At 33.7% G+C, this 20424-nt stretch overlaps 1 protein-coding gene across 11 annotated transcripts in view; it reads left to right on the top strand.

Annotated features, from left to right (window-relative positions):
• ZNF236 (zinc finger protein 236) overlaps positions 1-20424 on the top strand; it is a 240519-nt gene that overhangs the window by 133513 nt on the left and 86582 nt on the right. For all 11 annotated transcript variants that reach the window (XM_007487804.3, XM_056823559.1, XM_007487802.3 and 8 more), the window contains 4 exons: positions 3139-3287; positions 11426-11529; positions 15245-15396; positions 19920-20132. In XM_007487804.3, the coding sequence (XP_007487866.1) occupies positions 3139-3287; positions 11426-11529; positions 15245-15396; positions 19920-20132 (618 nt within the window). The remainder of the gene's footprint in view (positions 1-3138; positions 3288-11425; positions 11530-15244; positions 15397-19919; positions 20133-20424) is intronic.

The raw sequence follows: 20424 nt of genomic DNA, 5'->3' as shown, positions 1-20424 counted from the left end.
CCCAGCTTCCTTAACTGTAAAATAGGGAGCACTAACCCCTAGAGTTGTTGTATGGATCAGATGATATTATAAAGTACTTAGTAAGTGCTTAAAGCTTGTTCCTTTCTCTTACCCTTCCTTTTCCCTGAGGGCAATAAAGAATGAAAATGGAAGGAGGATAAAAAAATAGATAAGATAGTCAAGGATTTTTATGAACATTATCAAGACAATAGAGCTACCACACTTGGACTCTTATTGTCACAGTCCTGGATATGATGATAAATGAAAAGTAGCATTGAATTAAGTAGATACCTGTATGAAAATCACAATTATGAGCATGCTGAAGGACTGATTCATAAGATATCTGAAGGATATCAAAGAAATAGGGAAAAATTAGATATCATTCATATTTTCCCCAAAAGTAATGAAAAGCATTGACAGTTACCATCCCATATGCTTATTTTCCTGTCTACAAAATCATACTTGATTTTTTTCAAGTGATATTCCACAGTGTGCTGTATCTTGACTAAAAGTTGTAGGGAGAAAAATTCACTGTGCTCATTATTTATTAAAAATCAGCAACATAGCCATATTCATTTGGTTATATAGTGGAAATGCCACCTTAATGGCTATTCCAACTAGCTATCTTCTGTTAATACTGGGCAAGAGATTTTTTTTTCCCACTTTAAACATTATTTTATTTGGTCATTTCTAAACATTATTTATTGAAAACAAAGATCATTTTCTTTTCCATCTCCCCCTCCCCCCACCACCTTCCCACCACCTCTCCCATAGCCGACGCATGATTCCACTGGGTATCACATGTGTTCTTGGTTCAAACCCATTTCCATGTTGTTGGTATTTGCATTAGAGTATTCATTTAGAGTCTCTCCTCAGTCCTATCACCTCCACCCCTGTAGTCAAGCAGTTGCTTTTCCTAGGTGTTTTTACTCCCACAGTTTATCCTCTGCTTGTGGATAGTGTTTTTTAGATCCCTGCAGATTGTTCAGGGACATTGCATTGACACTAATGGAGAAGTCCATTACCTTCGATTGTACCACAGTGTATCAGTCTCTGTGTATAATGTTTTCCTGGTTCTGCTCCTTTCGCTCTGCATCACTTCTTGGAGGTCGTTCCAGTCTCCACGGAATTCCTCCACTTTATTATTCCTTTTAGCACAATAGTATTCCATCACCAACATACACCACAATTTGTTCAGCCATTCCCCAATTGAAGGGCAGCAAGAAATTTTTAATGACATAAGCACAGAAGTAAACTTGATGTTGAAGCAGATATAGTAGATAAAGAATGATGGATTTGGAATCCAAAAAAACTTAGATTAAATTCCTCCTAAGATACATTCTAACTGTGTCCCTGGGGCACATCAGCCTCAGTTTCCTCATCTCTAAAATGGAGATAATAATTATGCCTACTTTTCAGTGTTTGGAAGAAGCAGATGAGATAATATTTATAAAGTGCTTGCAAACTTTAAGTTTGTTGTTATTAATCAATTCTCTAATTATAAGAATCAGACTAAGCATAAAATAGGGTATATGTACACCTACCAGAGGATATTCATCACTGACGGGGATCCCAATGCACATTACATGTTGAGGATGGATTCCCAATGGATAGGTTCTCTAGATGCTTCTGAATGACATTCTTCCTTTTCTTGTATGGATGGTTAATAGAATTTGACCATAAATGTATAAATCATGGACAGATACTATACACGTATAGTTAAGTCATCCCCTGTATTAAACAAGAGAACAGACTGGACTGTCTTCAGCAAATTGCAAGCTCCTTTAGTAATTTCAAATTTCACCTAGAGACCAAAACCTCAACTTTTTAACAAACATATTCTTATGGTGATATTGTTTGGTTGTAAGTTATGGAATATTGCTATAGCTGAACAATTAACAAAAAACTCCTCAGGAGGCATTGAAAAGGTTTAGAAATGGTTTGAGTAGGCTACAGCAAAAATAAGAAATATAAAAAAAAATAAGAGCAAAAAAGATCATCAGAAAAATAGAATATGGCTCTCACTCATGTAGAATTCCTTAGGTAAGTGTACAATAGGATGTAGATCCAAATTTCTTTCCTACCAATTTGAAAAATCAATTTTTCTATTTGCTTTTGTTATATAATATAACCTTTCCCTAATTTTTATTTTTAAAGGTTTGTCAAGTGTAATGATTAGTGTACATTTAGATGTATGTGTTATATCCATTTTATTTTATTGATCTATTTCTCTTTTTTTTTTTGTCCAGTACCAGACAGTTTTGATAGTAAATGGATATGCAATATTAAATCTGGATATGCATCATTAGTGTTCTATCTTCTTGCTTCTATTCTAGGATATCTTCTGTTCATTTTTATTTTATCTGCAATTATTTTCCTTAGCCCAGAAGGGGCCTTCATGCATAAACCTTGACCCCTTACTGACTAATTTGATATAGGCTCATTTGCCCTACCTCCCTGCCTCCCTCCCTCTTGTCCTTTCCTCCCTCATGCCAAGAAATAGAGTTAAGGGCTAGGCAATGAGGGTTAAGTGAATTGCCCAGAGTCACATAATCAGGAAGTGTCTGGGGCCAGATTTAAATCCAGGAACCCCTATCTCTAGGCTTGGTTCTCAATCCACTGAATGACCTAGCTGATCCCCCTCTCCCTCCTTGCTATTTTCTAGAACATCAACATTCTGGTGAAATTCCTGTATCTCTCCACCAGCCACCAGCCTGAGGGGTTGCCCTGATGACACCGAATATCAGAACCCTACCTAGATTTTTATCGTTATAACTAATATTTTCTAGACTAGCAAGTTCCCAAGAGTTCCCTATTTTAGCCTCAGGTATCTGTAGAATACAAATTTTGAGCTTATATAGTACAAATTTTATAGCACAGAACCGTTTTACATTTATTACATTGTTAGTATAATTCATTATATATGCACATATACATTTATCTCTCTTGCAATATCATTTTCCTTAAATTAATGATATCTAATTCTGAGATCAATTTATAAACACAGTGTTGGCTTATCTTTTCATAAACTTCTGCTATTAGAATACATATTTATAAAGAGTTAAGGGTCATTTTACAAATGTAGAAACTGAGATCTGGGAAGATTGTTTGGACCACCTCTTTTTTAATCTCTTACAGGTTTTGCTGTGACTGATACATTTAATCAGAATCAATTTCCACCTGTCCAACAACTACAAGATTCTAGCACACTAGAATCTCAGGCTCTTTCAACCAGTTTTCATCAACAGAACCTGCTTCAAGTTCCTAATACAGACACTATTAATGTAGTGAGTATTTATTGAAAAATAATTCATGTTTAATCAGTGAAGTCTTTTTCTTTTTCTATATGTGCTAGCTTATCTTTTCCCTACTAAATTTTGGTAGATTGAGACAATACCAAAGAAAAATAATTAAAGAAACAGAGACACCTTATTGCTGAAACCTGATTGTATCACTTGCGACTTCTTAAAATGTTTACATTATACATAATTTAGTTTCATCTTAATTTTTTGTTACGTCATTTTGATTTTCTCCCCAATATGTTAGTACCTTGATACTGCCATCACTGTTTAACTAAAAACTAGGTTTGATAATTTCATTTAATGGGTCATAGATTTAGACCTGGGAGAGATCTTAGTGCTAATCAAATGCAGTCCCCTCATTTTACATATGATATGATTGATACTGGGATGAGTTAAGTGACTTACCAGGAGTCACACAGTTTGTAAAATTCTGAGATGGGATTTGAACCATACCTCTCTAATTCCCAAGGTAAATATTCTGTGCATTATATCGTGCTCTATGTCATATTGTCTAGGCACAAAACACCAGAACTATATCTTACTTTTCAATGTGATAGTTAGAAACATGTTGAAGAAATAGGCTTGTTAACATCTTTTATGTAACTACTAAAATGCAGTAGTTTTTTAAGTCGATTATCTTGGAACACAGGAGAGATTTCACTTCTTTAAATGTATGTGGTACCATTTGTTTAAAGTTAATTTCAAGATGCTTATTTTATGATAAGATGCATACTATATGAATTCTGGGAGGGAATCTTATTAATAATAAGATTGAGACAGTTGGTAATTTTCAAAGATTGTATTGGAGATACTTCCACCTTTTTATTTCATCATTAATTATTATCTCTTTCTCTATTGTACACTTATTGAAATGACAAATAATGAAGTTATAATTATCGCTTTAGCACTCAATATTTAGCATAGTGCCTCACACATAGGAAGTACTTAATGTTTATTGATCTATTTGTCACCTAAAAGTAAAATCAATAGATTATAGCATTCAAATATGACTCTGATCTGCCTTCATCCTGTTGATCTTCTTAGCTCTTATCCTGAATTTAGATGCTCCAAGGATCTGTTAATGGTCTTATAGTAATAAATATTTTTATCAGTCTGGGACAAAGGCAGTGATGGAAATCTTATCCGATGGCAAAAAGTTAGGAAGGAAGGAATCCCTAACACACTGGATGACTTGGGCAAAAAATAAAACCTTGAAATTAGAACTTCGGGTTTACAATAGAATTCAGAGAACTGACCTCATAAATTCAAGGTTAAAGGGACATGGTTTGTCTGAAAAAGATCTGGGAGTTTACATAATCTTCAAGGTCAAATGTTTGGTATAAAAGTCCAAAAAATTTATATAATTTTAGGCTGTTGTTTTTTATCCTCTTTTTAATTGAAAATTTTATTTAATCAATTTAGAATGTTATTCCTTGGTTACAAGAATCATATTCTTTCTCTTCCCCCTTCTCCCTTCCTGTGGCCAACGCGCAATGTCCCCAGTCATATCCCCTCGACCCATGTAATCAAGCAGTTATTTTTCTTCTGTGTTTTTCCTCTGAATATGGATAGCGTTCTTTCTCATAGATCCCTCCAGGTTGTTCAGGATCACTTCATTGCCACTAATAGAGAAGTCCTTTACATTCGAATGTTCTCTTGGTTCTGCTCCTCTCACTCTGCATCAGTTCCTGGAGGTTGTTCCAGTCTCCATGGAATTCCTCCAGTTCATTATTCCTTTGAGCACAATAGTATTCCATCACCAACATATACCACAATTTGCTCAGCCATTCCCCAATTGAAGGGCATCCCCTCATTTTCCAATTTTTTGCCACCACAAAGAGCGCAGCTATGAATATTCTTGTACAAGTCTTTTTCCTTATTATATCTTTGTGGTACAAACCCAGCAGTGCTATGGCTGGGTCAAAAGGCAGACAGTCTTTTAGCGCCCTTTGTGTATAGTTCCAAATTGCCCTCCAGAATGGTTGGTTCAATTCACAACTCCACCAGCAATGCATTAATGGTCCCAACGTTGCCACATCCCCTCCAGCATTCATTACTTTCCATTGCTGTCCTGCTAGGTGTGAGGTGATACCTCAGAGTTGTTTTGATTTGCATCTCTCTGATTATAAGAGATTTAGAACACTTTTTCATGTGCTTATTAATAGTTTTGATTTCTTTATCTGAATATTGCCTATTCATGTCCCTTGCCTATTTATCAATTGGATTTAGACTGTTTTAAAAGAAGCATATTCTTCCTATAATGAGATATGATAGTGATGATGTACTCTGCTCCAATCACACTGAATATTATGTTGAATTTTGGGTGACAAAGTTTAGGATAAGTTAGAGAATATCTAGCGAAGGACAAACAGAATAATGAAGGACTTTGATTTAAGGCCATATAAGCATCATTTGAAGTAACTGGTAAAATTTATGTTGAAGAAGAAAAGATTGGAGGAGTAGGGAAGATAGTAGCTATTTTTAGGTATTCAGTGTTGCTATGTGAAAACTCAGTAAGATTTCTTTTTGGTTACAGGGAGAAAAAAAGTGGAGCATTTGAGTCGGAGTAGCAATTAAATCACGTTTGAGTGATGTCAAGAGGGAAAAAATATTAACAATTATAGCTCTGGAAGCAAATAAATCATATCAGCCCTACTTAATTGTAACTCTTAGAGAATTTTGACTTTACTCAGAACAGTATTTTTGAGCATATGATGTTCAATAAATGTTTTGAGTATTAAACTGAACAGTGCTTTGTGAGGTCCATGTAAGGAAAGATTATTGCCAGTTGGTACTTTCTTGGATAGAAGAAGTATGTGGAATAAAAAAAAAAAGAGGATATTGTGGGAAGAATATGTGAATAAAAATAAAAGAAGCAAAGGGGCCAAATTATTATCACACAATATTGCAGACCACCTGGATAGAACAAAGAAATAAAGCAGAAGTTTCGGAAACAGAATGAGAACTAGGCATTCTAGGCACAGGCTGGTAATGATTGGGGGGCATTAGTTATCTAGATACCTTCTGGAACTCTCTCTGTCTCTGTCTCTGTTTCTGTCTGTCTCTCTCCCTCTGTCCCTTCCCCACAAAATCACAATAGCCAATAATTTATTGTCTTACATTAATGAGTTACATTCTTCTGGATATGATATCAGTGAGGAGAAAGCAGTTGCTAGGACAGAAGTGTTGGGAATCTTAATTGAAAATGAATACTTTTCGGGGAAGATAGATGGTTTAATGGATTAAAAGCTAGGTCTGGCCTCAGGTACTTCCTACTTATGTTTCCTTGGGCAAGTCACTTCACCCCCATTGTCTAGCCCTTATTGCACTTCTGCCTAGGAACCAGTTCATAGTATTTATTCTAAGATGGAAGGTAAGGGTTTTTATAAAAAATTAAATATATTAAAATGAACACTTGGTCTGCCATAGTCTAATTACTTACCCTAGATATATGGAGAATAGATTTCTGAGTATTAAGAGAAAGAATAGGTTTAATTCCATGGCCTGAAATTCTACAAGGAAAAATCACTCCAAGAGGGATAGAAAGCTCTTAAGTAAATTCTGAATACATAAATAAATGTTCTCAAAGAGGAAGAAAAAGGGGGAATTGTATACTTGTCTTAATTGAGGGAACTCATCACCCAGCCTGATTTTTAAAAAACAAATATCTAGGGGGCAGCTGAGTGGCTCAGTGGATTGAGAGGCAGGATGAGAGGTCCTAGGTTCAAATGTGGCCTCAGACACTTCCTATCTGTGTGACCCTAGGCAAGTCACTTAACCCCCATTGTCGCTCTTCTGCCTTGGAACCAATACAGAGTATTGATTTTAAGACAGAAAGTAAGGGTTTAAAAAAAAAAACCCACATATATCCAGAAGAGAAGAGCAAGAATAAGTCTATAACTGGATGAATAGATATGCATGGCTTGGTTCCATAGGAATGTTAGGAGTTCTTCTGGAGATAGTGCTGAACTTTTAATAGGATTCATCACCTAGTATATTACCATTGACTGCCCTATAGCACCACTACTACTAATACCAGTCTTTCTAGAATGTTAGGTAATATCATTGTCTACCCTTACACAGAAAATAACAGAAATCAATGTGTGTTATGTGCTAAGGAAGACACTCTGTGTGTGTGTGTGTGTGTGTGTGTGTGTGTGTGTGTGTGTGTGTTAAGGAAAAGCTCTAATAATACTAAAATAAAAAAACAAGTCAGCTGAGTTTATGGTGCTTCCAGCATATTAGATGTGTCTATGACAGAAAGAAACACAATTTCCTTCTCGAGGAACAGAAAATTCTGAATGTTTTAAGGAAAATAAAATAGCAAAAGTATAAAGGAAACAATGTTTAAGACTATTAAAAGAAAGGATTATCGTGAATACTAAAGCTTTTGGGGGTGGGGTGGGGAAGGGGAGTTCAGGAAAGGGTATATACCAGACCTGATATCTCCCTTATCCACTCATATCTTAAATTTTTCTTTCCTACACTACTTATATCTCATGCCATATAATTTAACTTGTACATATTACATCTAAGTGAGAATATAGGAGGGAAATTGTAAAAAACAAAAGCAGTATTACAGGATTGAGGAAAAACAAATGCCCAAATATTTTTAAAATGGTTGAGAATCAACTGTGCAAATACCATTCCAAGTTATTGGGGTTTCCTGAGTGTATTGACGAAGGTAAAGTTAATATCTAGTAAAGGATAGTAATCACAGAGAACTAGTATAGCTTCATCATTAAATCATATCGGATTAATTTTATTTCTTTTGGGGGGCATAGTTTACTAAACTTGTAGATCAGAGGAATTTTATAAGTATTAGTTGGTTTTAGGGAACAATTTCATAAAATGTCATGTGCTGTTGTTTGGAAAAGTTGGAAAAATAAAGCTAGAGAATAGTATAGTTAGTTACATTCAGAACCATTCAATGACTGGACCTTAAAATTAGGTGAAATGGTTTAATATAAACTTCAAAGGTCTCTAGAAACATTCCTTAGAAATCTATATTTGCCTTTGACAAAGATTTGATTGATAGCTCACACATTGGATAACAGTCAGACCTAAAAAAGAATTTGGCAGGCTAGAACATTGGGCTAATGAAATTTAGTAAAATTAAATGTAAAGCCTTAAAACTTGAGTACTTAAAAAACAAACAAAGTATTTGGTAGCAGAAGATAGAAATATGTCAGAATAGTTATATAGTGAGAAAAAGATGTGAGGGTTGAGACAGCTAGGTGGCTGAGTGGATAAGAGATTCAGGCCTAAAGATGGGAGATCCTGAGTTCAATTATGGCACTTTCTAGCTGCGTGACCTTGGACAACTCACTTAACCCCAATTGCCTACCTCTTACTGCTTTTCAGCCTTTGAATTAATACTTAGTATATCAGTCTAAGACAAAAGGGAAGAATTTTAAAAAATGTGAGGGTCTTTACAGTAATGCTAGGTCATACAAGTCACATGTATCCTGGGTGGCACTCAGTGGCACTCAAATAGTGTCTAGAAACAAAGGAAAGATAAATCTGATAAACACTATCCTGGTCTAGATGTTTTTGGAATATTGCTTTCAATTCTGGGCACCTTATTTCAGGAAGGACTTTGATAAATTGCAAGCATCCAGAAGAATGCCTTGATATAGTGAGGAATCTTGACTTCAATCCATTTAAAGATCATTTGAAACAACTGGGGATGCTTAACTAGCAAAAGAAAAGTTGTTTTTTCCCTTGTCTTTTATGATATGGAACTAAAGAGAGGAAAGACAGCCATTGAGAGCTTATTTCAAGTGGAAGCAGAAAAGGGGTTAAGATTTGCTCTTTCTTGCCCTAGCTCTTCCCTAAAATCAACATATTTTAAAATATAGTAGGATTTACTTAAAATTCAGAACTTCAGGGGTATGGATTATGGGGAGAAGTGACCTAAAGGAGAGAATTAGGAGTGATTGTGGTAGAAGTTACTTAGAGGAAATTTAGGATTTTTTTTATTGTTGTTGTCTTCCTTTTAAGTACTTCTTGGCGATTAGGGCAATTCAAAAGTTTAATTGGCTTTCTGCTGAATTTCTCCCTTACTTGACCAGAAGTATGAAAGACTGTATGAAGATTTTTCATATAATAAGAGAGATTCATTTTCAGGAACTATTTAGACTATATGGTCACTGAGGCTCATTCATACTGGTTTTGGGAAGCTCTCAGTAAGTTATATTTAAGCTGGCATTTGAAGGATATTTAGAGTTTCAATAGACAGGAATAGCAACAGGGTTTGGGCGTGATATTCCAAGAATATAGAAATTGAGCAAAGACATAGAACCTGGAAAGTTTGGAATGTGTTCCAAGACAAGTTAATTTTGCTGAACTAAATATGAAATGGAGTAGCTAGAGAGGTAGGCTAGAATCAGATTTAGAAGGCCTTCATGTTAAGACCAATGAGTTGAGATTTTATTGTTCGCAGTAGAGAATTGCATAATATTTTGAATAAAGGCTGAAGTAGTCATGTATCAGGAAACTTAATTTAGCAGAATTGTAAAGAATTGAATTTAAATGAGAGCAAAACTAGGAATAGGTAGACTTAATTCAGAGGCTAGATTAGACTATTATTATTAGGAATAGAAAGAAGGCTCAGAATGAGAAGTATTTTGTAGGGAATAGATTATATACATAAGGAAGGATTCAAAGATGAAAGAGACATTTTGAGAATGCAGAAATGGAAATCTGGAGGTTTTACTTTTTTCTTTTTTTTTTAACCCTCACCTTCTATCTCAGAATCTATTCTGTGTATTGGTTCTAAGGCAGAAGAGTGGTAAGGGCTAGGTAATGTGGGGTAGTGATTTGCCCAGGGTCATACAGGTAGGAAGTATCTGAGGTCAGATTTGATCCCAGGACCTCCAATCTCTACATCTGATTGTCTATCCACAGGCATTTGCCCTCAAGTCTGGAGCTCTTAATCTCTGCTGGGGATTCTAATTTTGGGGAAGGCAATTTAGAGGTAATAATCACCTCTTAAATGGAGAAAATTAAGGAAGAGAATGTTCTACATCTCTTAATTGTTAAGAAATCAGAAGTGGGTAAATTTGGAAGACACACTGAGGGAAAAATAGAGGATAAGGAATTCAATAAATAAGAGAAAATTGAGAGACACTGGGCATGTAGAAAGACAAACGGTTCACTCTGGTGTGTAAGGTGAAGAGTCTTGCTGGAGTACAAAAGTCAAGTGTCAGCTATTACACAAACTTGAAGGCTTGGAACTGAAAAAAGGCAACTGGATTTGGCTGTTAAATTACTGATGGCTTCTGAGATACCAATTTCAGTAGAGTTATAGAAAGAAACCATAAAGTGAGTGTGATGGAAAGTCTAATTAGGCAAGTAAGATGGAGGGAAAGGTTGTTTTGTTTTGCTACATTTTGTTTTATGATAGGGAACATTTTGAGCAGGTTTGTAGGCAGAGAGGATGAAAATACTTTGGAGAAAGGGAGATTAATTGAAAATATGATCCAGAAAGAATGAATATGTTAAGAGGTAAAATCCTTTAACAGAAGGATTTCCAAGCAAAAATAGAGGTCTAGTTAAGATTACATGAAATATGTTCTAAGTTGCAAACAACTAACGTTTTTTTTAGAATGCAGACTTTTTTGTAATTTGCATATTGTTAGCCCAAGTAGTACAGGGTTTTTTTGTTTTGTTTTGTTTTTAAACACCATTCTAGGATGTCACATACATCTAAAGGCACTGCTTTTTTGTCTGTAAATTTCTTCTCTTTAGTTCTTCTGAGAAAAAAGAAAACTTTAAAAATCAATACTTGCAGAGTGTGGTCACAGTGTGACTCCAGGCTTATAAGAGGGATAATCTCAATATTAGAATTGTGTCAGAAGATGATACCTTTACTTTGCAGATTCATTTACATACTTTTTCAAATTGTTTTAGATTTCATTTTTCTTCAAAGGATCCTAAATTTAGAGCTTAAAGATCAACCTAAATACATAACCCAAGGCCTCCTTTTTATAGATAAGAAAACTGAGATCCAGAGGTATTAAATGACTTGATCTGGAGCCTACATTTAGTAATTGTATTAGTAGGTAAGTAATCTGATTTCTTATTTTGACTTTATATTGATGTAAGTCTTTTAATTTTAGACAACTCGTTTGATTCAAGAACATTCACAAGAAGAAATGGAACTACAAACTCAAAGACCACAGTTTCTTGAGGACAATGAGGATCAAAGTAGACGGGCTTACAGGTAAATCTATAGCTGTTTTTCTTAATTAAATTTTGTTTAATTGGTTTTGTGTCTTTCTCTGAGGATCCAAGTTCTTATATTAGCTTGTGTTTACCCACACATGCATGCACTCACAAGCTTCATCATGTCAAGGAGGTGACCCTCAAAGAATATGCTGGCAAACTGCAAGTTTTGACAAACCTGGTTTAATAAGGTTTTAAGTAAGGTCTTAATGATAAGGTTCCCTGAACTTAGTGAGACAGCTTTTAAGATATTAGAGAATCTGCCACCAGCAGGATGGCCTTTAAATGATACAATGTTTGGATAAGAAGGCCAATAATAGAAGGAAATAAGCATTTATATATCACTTAATATGTATTATATACTGTGGTAAGGGCTTTAAAAAAACATATGTTTAATCCTCACAACAACCTTGGGAGGTATGTACTATTATTATCTCCATCTTACAGTTGAGGAAACTGAGGCAGACAAAACTTAAATGACTTGCCCAGGGTCATAGATCTAGTGAGTGTCTGAAGCTGGATTTAAATCAAGATCATCCGAAGATGATAACATGTGTGTGTGTGTGTGTGTGTGTATACATATCTAAACAGTATAGATATAGTGATATTATAAAGTACATGACCTTTTAAAAAATACTATAATTTATTATTAATTGGCCAGACTTTTTTTTTATCTTCTTCCTTTTCTCCTTTTTGGGTGGTATAGTGAAGAGTGCTATGTACTCAGGGCAAGAAGCCCTGATTTCAAGTCCAACCTCAGATACTTAATAGCTACATGACCCTGAGCAAATAATTTAACTTTGTCTGTGTTAGTTTCCCTATCTGTAAAATTAGTATGTAATAATATCTTTCTCCCTTGGTGGTTGTTAGGACTGAATGAGATATTTGCTTAATTTTTTAATAAAATGCGTTGCAGATCTTCAAGTACTATAGAAATATTAATTCTTGTAGTTGTTGATGATGATGATAATGCTGACAACAATGCTGACTAACTGGACGTCCATTACCTATCTTGTGCAACCCAAAAGTGTAGGGGCTTTAAGTAGACTAGTCTCATTGTGTTCAGTATGGAAGATTTGACCTGTTTCATTTCTCACTAAGTTGATTTACCTTTCCTTAGGTAACCCAGTGGTCCCCAACTTTCAGGGGCTCACCATATTAATGCCTAACTTTGTTTGGACCTCTATTTGGCTCACTTCACCTCAGAACTCTGGCTCAGATCTGTAATTTTATGGTTGCAGTGAACTCCAGGATGAAGAAATCCCCTGTAATAATAAAAGTTGATACTTTCTCAGAAGTTTAGCCTTAGAAAGTATTCTGGGGCACTGAGAGGTTAGGTGATTTGCCCAGAGTTAAAGAGCCAATATGGATCAGAAATAAAGAACTTTAGTGTCATGACCTGGGACATGAGACTTTAGAGTTAGGACTCTTAAATCCATCTGTCTATCAAATATTCCACTGTATACTTTATTCATTATAATAGCAATAAATGATTCATATTTATACAGTGTTTTATGGTTCGTAATGCTCTTCTTCTGTGTTATTTGTAACCTCGAAAGGCCAGCCACTTTTTCCAGTGATACTACCATTACTCAAAATAATTTTTGGAATTACTTTTTCTTATTTTCAACCAGTGATTATCATGTAAATCTGCTTTAGTTTCTGTTTTTCAGAAACAATTGAAGTAGAATTCTAAAATAATTTTCTATTTTTTTAGAACATAATAAATCTTTTTTATACATACATGCACACACAGTATTTCTGTATAAGTAGATATGTTTATATTATACATATATATGAAAATTTATGTGGAAATGAAAAATAAAATATTAGTGCTATTCTATGTCATTTTCCATTTACAACCATAACATTGCCTTAACCCAGTTAATGTCATTCATATATTTTTGCCAAACACAGTAAGTTGTTGACTAAGCACAAAGAATGTAAATCAGATGTTCATCAGTAAAATGAGAGAGCACTTGAGACTTAGAGGTATTACTAACTGTACTAAGAACCAATTGATTTACTAATTTTACTAATATAATTTGTATGTAAACATTGACCATCTGGAAATAGATATTTCCATAATGCTGTTTTTGCCTAATGTCATATTTTTAGAATTTATTAAACTGAATTTATGAATTAAACTTTTTTAGATTGATTTGTTGTTAATATAGTTTTTTTTTATAAAAGTTAATTTAAAGAATGTCCACAGTATTATTTTTGTATGTTTCTGGTTTGAGGTACAGTGGTATAAATAAAATTTTGGTTAATAGATAATGATGGAATGTCTAATTAAAATTCAAAGCTGCATAAATATAGCATTGTATATAGTGTTGGCCATTAGGCCATTTAAGTAGAATCTATTTCTATGTTTGTCTTTAGGTTCACATTTTTAAACACTTGAAATGCAAACAAAATATATATTATCTTATAAATCCTGAAATAATCATGATTTACTTATTATTATTAAAACTTGAAAAATCCAATACTTCATTTATATTTTTAAAAAATAACTTATTAGCTGTTTTATATTGCATTATTAACTTGAATTGTATGTAAACCAGCACTTTTATTCTTTAAGAAGCAGTGGTTATTGTTATTCATATATGATTATGTCTCTGAGGCAGAATAATATATTATAAAGTTACTTATAATAAATATTATAGTACATTATAAAGTATAATATATCATAAGGTATATTATAAAGTTAGTAAGGCATTGTTATTTTCAAATAATATATATAAGATTAAACTTAAACATAATTTAATGTAAACTTTAATAGTAATCACAATTGCTATTTGTATAATATGTTGGAATTTTCATAGTACTTTCATATGCTTCTAGTATGTTGGGTAATAGAAACCCACTGCTCCAATATAGACAATTTAGGTAAATAAAGTCAAATTCTCCAAGTCAAGGTAGAAAGTTAGAATTTATTGGAAGAGGGCCAATTCCCCCAATAAAAGCAGACTCTTGCATGTATTACATTGTTAAGACCCCAGCAAGAGACAATACCTAGCGGCAGAGACCTGGTTTATATACCGGGACATTAACAAAATGAACATTTCCATACAATATTGATGACATATTACAAGACATAATATCATATAAATCTTATTTAGAAAGTTGTCCAATTAAAAGCTGATTGGTTAGTTCATTTAGGAAAGCCCATATTAGTCTAAAGATTACATCACATGGCAATACCCTTATTTAGTCAGATAGTGATGACCATTACCTCGGACTCATCTGAACCAGAGGGAAGGATGGTTATTTCCAAACATGGAAGGGTGTGTGATGTTTGCACCCTATCCTGACATGAGTCTCAGATGGACAGCATTTTATGATAAAGGGAAATATAAACTAGGGAGGTGTTAGAAATCCCCTTAGAAACAGTTTTTATGCTTTAGTTAGAAATCCTTATAAAAATTATGAATTCTACTGATTATATTAAAATTTTAATGGAATTTATACTAATAACTTTAGAATCACAATATCAATTATCTTAAACCTATCACTATCACTAAAATCCAATCAAGGAGGTAGGGGGTATATCTTCCTGACAATTATTAATAATCGATGAGGATTTTTTTCATTTTATAAAAATTACTGATCAATTTTCTGCCCTCTCTTATAGATATTAATTTTTAAAGTCACCAGAAATCAAGTGAGATATATATATATATAATTTATTCTTTTTTTCCCCCTTATAGATGTGAATATTGCAACAAAGGTTTTAAGAAATCTAGTCACTTAAAACAGCACGTACGATCTCATACTGGTGAGAAGCCTTATAAATGCAAGCTCTGTGGACGTGGATTTGTTTCCTCAGGTGTTCTCAAGTCCCATGAGAAGACACACACAGGTAATAGTCTACTTTTCATTTGGAGATCATACATTTGGAATGTCAGAATATTGTTAACATTTCTGTCATTTACTGTTAAAAAATACAAAAGGCTTAATTGCCATGACTGTTAGAGCTATTTTCTCCTTATATCTCCAGTAAAGTTTTTTTTTTAATCTTACTCTTTCATTTTCTAGCCTAATATATTGCTACCTGGCACATATTTCATTTTAAGTTGATTTGCTTCTCTATATTTAAGTAATAAATGGCAATTTTTAAATATTAGTAAATTTATATTATTGAATTAACCCAAGAGATAATAGTTCTTCAGATCCTTTAATATGCTATCTTTCTTCATTCAGTAGAATACAGAATCCATGTTTTAACTATTGTCTATATTGCATGGTAATAAAAACAAATGTCCGGCAGGTGTTCCAACCAAGGTGACTTACTTACTTGAGGCAATTTCATGTATTAGCTTGCCCCCCCATTCAAGACAATTACTGCAGTTTGTATTATGAAGGCAACATTAGAGGAGTGAAGCTCTAGTTTATATTGAAAAGTATAACTTCCTATAGGCTTACGTACTACAAAATAATAGAACACATTGAAATCAGAACCATTCTCTTGTCCTGATTTTTTTTTTTGCTAGCCTCTTGTGTGATCTTTGTTTATACTATTCAACTTTTCTGTTCTTCAGTTTCCTCATTGTGGAATAAAAGGTTCAAATAAGTCATTTATTTGGTCCTTTCCAACCCCATAATACCTTACGTTTGAATTACATTTTGCATTTTAACAAGTCTTTTACATATACAGTAGCTCTGGGAGGTAGGTAGCAGGGATGTTATAGCCATTTTCTAGAAGACAAAACTTAATATGAAGAGACTAAATAAACTTTTCCAAGATTGCATAGCAGATTAAGTGGTAAAAAGATTTTGGCAACCTGCCAAAACAAAGCCAGGAACTAAATAAACGTAATTATAAAATATTTTTTACATGCATAATGCAGATATAAGTAATGGGTAAAACATTAATTGTTCATGGATGGACAAAGCCAATATAATTAAAATGACAACCCTACCTAAACCAATCTACTTATTCAATGCCATCCCAATCATAGTACCAGAAATTATTTTATTGAGCCAGAAAAAAAATAGTAAAATCCACTTGGAAAAACATAAAATCAAGAATATCAAAAATATCAAAAGAATTAATAAATATGTAAAGGAAGGAGGTCTAGCAGTACAAGATATTAAATTGTATTATAAAGTAGTGATTATCAAAATTATCTAGTAAATAGAAATAGAAAGGTAGATCAATAGAACAGGATAGGCACACAAGAAATAGTAGTAAGAGATTATAGTAATTTGGTATTTGATAAAAGCATAGATCCAGGTTTTGAGGATGTGACATCACTATTTGGTTGGTAAAAATTGTCAGAATAGCTGGAAAGTAGTTTGGCGGAAACTAGGTAGGTACCAATATCTTATACAGTTCACTAAGAGAAGATCAAAATGGATACATCATCTAGACATATTATGAAATATAAGTAAATTGGAAGAAAAGGGAACATATTTTCTATCAGATTTATGGACGGAGAGAAATTTATAAGTCAACAAGAGAAGAGTATTGTGAAGTGTAAAATAGATGGTTTTGAGTACATTAAATTGAAAAGGTTTTGTACAAATAAAACATGTTGCCAAAATTAGAAGGAAAGCAGAAAATCACAACTGATTAGAGCAATGCAAACCAAAACAATTCTTAGATATTTTAGCTAGTGACAAAATGGTATAATGATAAATGTTGGAGGGGATGTGAAAAAATGGGGACATTAACACACTGTTGGTGGAACTGTGAACCAATCCAACCATTTTAGAGAGAAATTTGTAATTATATCCAGAGACTTACAAAACTGTGTATACCCTTAGAAATAGTAATATGATTCCTAAGTCTTTTTCCCAAGGAGAGTAGAGAGAAAGGAAAAGAACCTATACTTTCCAAAATATTTATAGCAGCTCTTTGTGTGGTGGCAACAGACTGGACACTGAGGGGATACCCATCAATTGAAAAATGGCTAAACAAATTGTGGTATATGAATACTATTACATAATAATAAATGATGAGCAGGCTAGGTTTAAAAAAAAGTTAAGAGAGAACTACACAGGATAATGAACATCAAAATGAGTTAAACCAAGAGAACATCATACACAGCTACAGATTTAATATTTGAAGAATAATTTGTGAATGTTACCACCAGAGACTGAATTAAAAAATGGACACATGAAAGATATTTACATATATATGTAAATGTATTCCCTGGATAATGCCTTCTGTGATGCGAGGGAATACCTGAGATACTTGTTAATAAACTCTTACTAAAAATAAATAAAAATAAGAGACTTGAACACAATATTTTTTCCATTAAATATCACTACCTTTCTTTGTGTCCAATTTAAAACATTCTTTGAGGTGACAAGTAAACAAAATGTATGTTATTTTAATGTGTTTCAGTATATGCCACATAGATTAGAATATCAAGATATTACATTTAATCAGATTGTTATTTCTTTCCCTGTAGATAGTGTTTGTTTTTCTACTTTGCAGTTCATATTTTTTGGGAAATAATTTTCCTTTGAAAAGTTATACACAAGATAGATACCTCTCATGTTGTAATTTGTCCCTCTTCCCGTATATTATAATCACTAAATTAATTTTTAGAAAATTAATGTAAAGTTCCATTTAAGAGGCAGTGGATAGAGTGCTGGGCTTGGAGTCAGGAAAAACTGATTTAAAATCTGACCCTGAATCTTGTGACAAGGAAATCACTTTAAAAGACTGATATATATTAATTTTAAGGTCGCCAAGGAATTCAGCTATGTAATTCCTAAATGAAAACTCAAGTCAGCAGTCAACCTTTTATGGAGTTTTTAATTACAAACAGGAGGAAGAAAGGTATTAGAAGAGGGGGGGGGGGAGAGAAGGGAATAGGGCTTAAATACCCCCTCTGTTTAGGCTGGGTCAAAAGGCCCAAGCCCTTAGATAGCTGAGGCAAAGAAAAGAGATCAGTCCCTTTCACTCACGTGACCAAAATGGAGAAACAGCCTCAGGGGCCTCCACCTCCAACCTCCTTCAGAGCAAGCTTCTCAGAGCACAACCTCTCAGAGCAAAACCTCTCAAACTCCCCCAGTCCTCAGACCCCTCTATCTTTAAGGAAACTATCTAAGTTCCCTCCCCTCAGTTCTCACATCTACCAATCACTGTCCATCTCTCCCCTGTGCCAATGGTGGCTCTAGCTTAACCCAGGACCGCCCAGAGGTCTGCCCCTTTGCACATGTCTGTTGAAGGTCATATTCTCAAATAATTTAATTTTGATCTATGCTTTAGCCCTTCCTAAATCCTGTTAGGACTGAGTAGGGTGGAGATTGTAAGTTCCAAGACCTGGTTCTGTCATTCCAAGTATCTCTATTGTATCAATTCTAAAATCAATCATGACTCAAAGAACTTCCTGTTCTATGCTTAAGCATAGGTCAAAGCCCTTTCCATTGTTCAGCAAAAGGTTTCTGTCCTAAAGTAATCTTAAGTAGGGAGGAGAAGGACCCTCTCATGCCAAGGGGGTTCACATTCCAATAGACTATCAGTAGGAAATTTTTTCAAGTATGAAATTTCCCAATGGTGAAATTTCCAACATTTATAAGTCTAAGAAATTTTAAGGTTTACAATCTTAGACACATAGTATTTGTGTGAGGCTGGACAAATCACTTAGCCTCTGTTTTCCTTCAATTTCAGCTGTAAGATGGGGATAATTACTGCACCTACCTCCCAGGAATCGAAATAATATTTATCAAAATTGCCTAACACAATGCCTATCATACAGATTTTAAATAATGCTTATTCTTTTCCTTTATTTAATTGTAAGAGATGTGTTTGAATCACATGTAGTATGCTTATGTGAGCAACTTATGAAAACAGTTGATTCTAAAAATAGAAGTATTAAGTGAATGTGGTGAACTTGAATAAATAAGGAAAACAGATCTTATTCACTAAATTGTGGGGTTTAATGAAGAATTGCATCTGTTGAAAGAGACATACTTAGTGTAAACAAAAGAAGTGGAGCACCATATAGATATTAGTAAATTTGTGGCATGTATAACCAAATGATTGTCTAGACTGAAATCACAGTTTTTAAAAGATAAAAGAGTAACAGAGGTATAATAAGTTACTGAAGGAAACTTAAGATATTTGAGAGATTTGCCAACCATGAAAGTTAAAAATCAACCATGATATCTTTGCTGTTTGACCTATATTCTTTGGTGCCAGTATCAATGGTAGAATATTAGAGTGAATAAAACAAAAATTTGACTGCACAATATGACACTTAAGTTCTTAAAACAATTCATTTCTTAAAAAAGAAAACTAACCACCTTCATTTTATTCCTATTGTTTAGTAAGAGAATTCTGACTTTAAAATTTCCCATGGTCTTTTCAAAGTAATGAAGATTTTTTTTTTTACTGCATAGGTTTTGATGATACTATTTTTGTTGTAGGTGTAAAAGCATTCAGCTGTAATATCTGTAATGCATCCTTCACTACCAATGGTAGTCTCACCAGACATATGGCAACTCACATGAGCATGAAGCCTTACAAGTGTCCATTCTGTGAGGAGAGTTTCCGAACAACAGTTCACTGCAAAAAACATATGAAGAAGCACCAGACTGTCTCTTCTCCAGTAGTAACAGCTGGAGAGGGAGGAGGAGGAGGTGAATTAAAAAAAAAATTAAAACAATCTACTTATTCCTATAACTGCTAGATGCTGATGTATTGATAAGTATTAAAAATGCTGAAAATGCAAATCTTAAATGTGAAAAATGAAAACTTACTGATGTTTTCATCTCTTAATTTACAAACACTTTTTCGAGTTGCATCCATATTAATTTTTAATATTTAGAGGTTTTTAGGCGGTACATTCATTGGATAGGATGTAAGTCTTGGAATCAAGAAGACCTGATTTTGAATCCTGTATCAGACATTTACTAACTGTATGACTCTGGA

The sequence above is a fragment of the Monodelphis domestica genome, chromosome 3, assembly GCF_027887165.1.
Source record: "Monodelphis domestica isolate mMonDom1 chromosome 3, mMonDom1.pri, whole genome shotgun sequence".
Lineage (NCBI taxonomy): Eukaryota > Metazoa > Chordata > Mammalia > Didelphimorphia > Didelphidae > Monodelphis > Monodelphis domestica.
This window is presented reverse-complemented; position numbering and strand designations above follow the sequence as displayed.